Below are 4,722 nucleotides of genomic sequence, written 5' to 3'. Positions count from 1 at the left end.
TTAGTGTAGATACAATGAAAGGTGTTTACATTTTTTTTTTTTTTTTTTCTCCCGCGATCTTTTCTATGCATTTAAAAAATGCATAAAAATGCAAGAGCAATTATATTTTTTTTATTTTCCCGAATGCCCTTTGGGTAACAGTAACACGTTCGCTAACTTTTTTTTAGCATCATTTATGTGCACCAATTTTGTGTACCTCTTTTTTTGGATGTATCCATATGCATACTCCCCGTGGCTCATATAACCTTTAACAACAGCTCGATGAACGCTTTTCCCCCTTTGGGATTTTTTTACTATATTTTTTTTTTTTCTTTTTTCGGATAAGTATTCCTCTCCTCTATTTGTACTTTAAGCGAAATGGTAGACATTGCTTTTTCTCATTTGTTCGTTTCTAACACAGTGGGTTTGGGTATGTCTTTTGGTTTCTGTTCCGCCCTGCTCGTCCTTTCACAGCTTACGCTTGCCATTGCACAGGTATGTTTGTACAGGGCGGATGAAAGCATGTTGGTAAACTCCCCACAGTAAAAGCACTTCATTCAACTCATGTGAAGCAATCAGGGGCTGGGGAAAATGAAATTTATGGAGAAAAAGTGACCCTATCAATAGAAACACAAATAGCAATAGAACAGATAAGCAGGTGGATCACCACACAGTTTGTCAAGCCTGCGTATATAGACCTTTAGCATGATTTACAGATGAATATGTTTGAACTGCCCATGATGGGAAGGATGACTAAATGTGCAGTGTGACATGCGTATGGAGGTACATCACCCGATTGTCATCACGAAGCGTTTAATCGTGGGCAGTTTCGAACGAATGGGAGTCGCTTCGCCTGCCTATTGGCTGTGCCCCTCCTGGAACTAAGCTACATTTATCTTTTCCCACAGAGGAGAAAACGCCTTGCAATTAAAGACGAACAGTAATGATAAGGATGCCCTTCCTTTTAGGGGATTGTCCGGTGAGTGTTCGCCGAGCATAGCGGATCGGCATGCCGTTTTCCATATTTCCCCGCTCTCCCACTAATCATGTTATACCCCTGAGGAACAACCTCATACTCTCTACCCAGTGGATCATTGCGCTCACGCGATGTCTCTCCTACATCAGCATATGCTTTATTTTACCCCTCTGTGAGTTATGTTTACATACCTACTATAGTACAAGTTTCCTAACGAACAGGTCATTACGACAAAGGAGAACCATTTGTCCCACTTCCATTTCTTATATCATCCACTTATTAAATATACTTTCCTTTTTACCCCCTATTCCTGATATAAATATAATCCTTTAATTTGCGCGTCATATGTATTTTGATTTTATGGGGGATGGAATAAACAAGCAACGGGTAAAATCACAAAGGTGGTATATTATAGGCAATAGGCTTCTCATAAAAAAAAAAAAAAAAAAAAAAAAAAAAAAATTAAAATAATTCTGCATTCCTGTTATGTTGAAACGCATTTGAGAATTTTCGGCTCTACACTTGTGGGAGAGTATTTATTGTTGAACGGACCTAGCGCGAATTTATTTTCCTTGCCATTTTTCTATAAATTGGCTATAGTAGCATGCATGTTCCGCGACTGCTCATTTGAGTAAATATCTATGGGATACCGGACCGATCTGCCAGAGTGACAATTTTTCCGACGAGTAAAGCACTTTAGGCGACTTTCCGTATTGATAAAATATTTGCGTAGAGAAATATACATGCACTTCTAACAGTGGAAACAAACGCAGTACCGACAAACCTACTCAGTGTTTCATTTTCGGTATGTATGGGTCACACGAACAAACAATTTAACTTTCATAAATAAGTTTTATAGGAAATCAATTATGCATTTAAGGATAGACGCCCCGCAAGTGCGTTTAGCTTATCTATGTTGCACAAGTCCCCTTATTGCCACCTACCAAAGTCGGTTCACTAGAGTCTGAGCATTTTCTCCCGCGTAAGGTGATCAAGTATCCACCATTTGCTCAAAAAAAAAAAAAAAAAATTAAATAAAACTAAAATAATTAAATAATAATATAAAATAATAAAATAATAAAATAGAATGATACAGTAATAGTAGTAATAGCTATAGTAGTAATAGCAATAATAATAATAATAGTAATCAAAGTGATGGTGTAATAATAATAGGAAAATAATATTAAGATCAATAATAAAAACAATAATAAAAACAATAATAAGATCAATAATAAGATCAATAATAAGATCAATAATAAGATCAATAATAAGAACAATTATAAGATCAATAATAAGAACAATAATAAGATCAATAATAACAATAATAAGATCAATTATAAGAACAATAATAAGATCAATTATAAGAACAATAATAACAATAAGAAGAACAATAAGAAAAACAATAAGAAAAACAATAAGAAAAACAATAAGAAAAACAATAAGAAAAACAATAAGAAAAACAACAATAATAATAGTAATAGTAAGAGTAATAATAAGAGTAATAATAGTAAACAAATAAAAAAAAAAAAAAAAAAGAAGGAAAATTAAATAAAAGAAATTAAATGTATGTCCCGAAATATATTTTTTTGTGTTTTTAACTTTTGGCTTTTATTATTTTTCTTGCATATTCTTCCCTTTATAAAAGTTGACAATATTTTTTTGTACTCATTTTTTCGTTACTTGTTCGCCTATTTTTGCTTTCTTTTTTCTGCGCAGAAAATCCTGCTCACCCTTTGTCACATCCCAATTCTAACATCTATCATTTGTCAATTGTTCTCTTTTAAAAGCGGAACACTTGGTCACAGCGTAGTTTTCTAGAACGCAGGCCGCCATACCATCGCTATATATATCTCCGCTATACCTGCGCTCACGCGCCAAAGAACATTATGTAAACAGGGGTTACTTCCACTCGGAACCGCCACTTGCGTAACATGTTTAGACCTAACAATGGAGCAGGAGGAAACACGAATTTCCCTGGACCCCGACTAGCGGGGCTACCTCCCATCCCCCCACCAACCCCCCCCCATACGTTTGATTCATTTGCTAAAAATAAAGTGTTCACCCCCTTCCTTATACTATACTTCACCTTGATATATATATTGAGTGTCGTTCGCAACGGATGCATGCTGGTAAGAGATGCGAGTCTCCCCCTTATGTGCTCCAAATGCATACACCCACGTTTCTTTTGTACATATTTCCCCATACAATTATATAATTTTAATTTTTTTTTTTTTTTTTTTTCCCCCCCTCATGTAATGTAATTCGCGTGAAAGATCTACAACAAAGGATACGACCAGTTCAGAAAGCTATATGATTCACCAATGAATACGGACGGAAGAATGACCAACAATGGATGGTACTCGTATGGGAACACTTACGGTAGTCCCCACTTAAACAGCCCCAAAATGATCAGCGGAAACGATTTCAGAGGAAATGGAAAAGAAAATTCACAGCATGGGATTAACAGAACGAAAAAAAAAGGGCCTGTTCTGTATGGTCTACTGGACGAGGAGCAAGGACATAGCATCCGCATAAAATCTGGCGAACTGTACAAAGGAATAAAACCATTTAGAAATCAACCGAATGCTCGAATGGATAGAGAATACGATGATGATGAATTTACAGATGATGAGTCAGAATTAGAATTAGAAGATGACTACTACGACGGCGACTACGATTTCTTCGACTATGGCAATGGGGATTACGACCTGGATATATCCAATATACCAAACGGAAAAATGAGTTGGCAAGAAAAATATTTTAAAAAACAAGACGTAAATGAAAATGGAAGAACAAATGAACAGAGTGAACTAAAGGAGTTGATGAAAAATGAAATGAAAACAAAAATACTTAACGAACTGATTAATCAATTTAATTCGAAACAAATGGACACAACAACACAGCAGGGTAAAGAAAATGCACAAGTAGCACTCAACCTACAGATACTACAAGCAATTCTAAAGGATGAGATCACCACTCAAACCGAAGCCAACACCAATTTCATAAATCGAGAAGCTCCGAAAAGTCTATCTCAATTGAATCTAGAACTCACTGACGCGGAGAATAAATATACAGAAAAAAAGAAAGAACAAGAGCAAAAAGTTACTCAAATGGAAAAAATAGAAGAAGAAATTAATCAAATAAAAAAACAAATTGAAAATGTGAAACATAAAAGGAACATCTATGTAGACCCGAATGAAGAGTACAGACAACTACTCTTTTTGTACCCACAAAATAAAATGCTCCAGGAACAGGAAAAAACAGGGCTCCTTATGGAGCTAGAAAAGAAATATAAAGTCAAAGAGGAAGAAAAGGAGAATCTCCTGAAGAACATGCAGGAGATGAAGAAGGAACTGCAATGCGCGAGCAACGAAGTGCAGGTTCTGCGTGCACGTATTAAAGTAAAAGAGAGGAGAGAAAAATATAATAAGAAAGTAAACCAGCCCTCTAGTCAACTACCTTGGGTGGTAGCTGAAGAACAAGTCAAATCGCAAGCCAAATCACAAGCCCAAGCAAAAGCCAAAGTGGAAGCGTACGTACCAAATACACCGGACATGCCAAACTTACCGCAACTATCATCAACACCATCGCTAAAGTCGCTGTCGACCCACTTGAAAGGAGCAGTCCTTCCGTCGTGGGTAGAGGATTTGCCAGAACCCGTCAAAATGGGAATTTTATCGGATTTGCAGCAAAAACTTGAAATGATGGAACCCAAAATACACACAGAAGCTGATCAGATAGAGCAACAGGTGAACTGTGTCTATTGA

The 4,722-nt window shown here is 36.2% G+C and overlaps 1 protein-coding gene across 1 annotated transcript; it reads left to right on the top strand.

The window, feature by feature from the left end:
* Window positions 1-2,886: 2,886 nt before the first annotated feature.
* PKNH_0734500 (Plasmodium exported protein, unknown function) lies at window positions 2,887-4,722 on the top strand (the record flags this gene model as incomplete). The annotated part of the gene is made up of 2 exons (XM_002258599.2): window positions 2,887-3,084; window positions 3,229-4,722. 2 exons carry the CDS (start codon window positions 2,887-2,889, stop codon window positions 4,720-4,722), a joined length of 1,692 nt encoding a protein of 563 aa, XP_002258635.2.

Source organism: Plasmodium knowlesi (genome assembly GCF_000006355.2).
Source record: "Plasmodium knowlesi strain H genome assembly, chromosome: 7".
NCBI lineage: Eukaryota > Apicomplexa > Aconoidasida > Haemosporida > Plasmodiidae > Plasmodium > Plasmodium knowlesi.
Note: the sequence above shows the minus strand (reverse complement) of the source record. Positions and strands in the feature narration are given on the sequence as shown.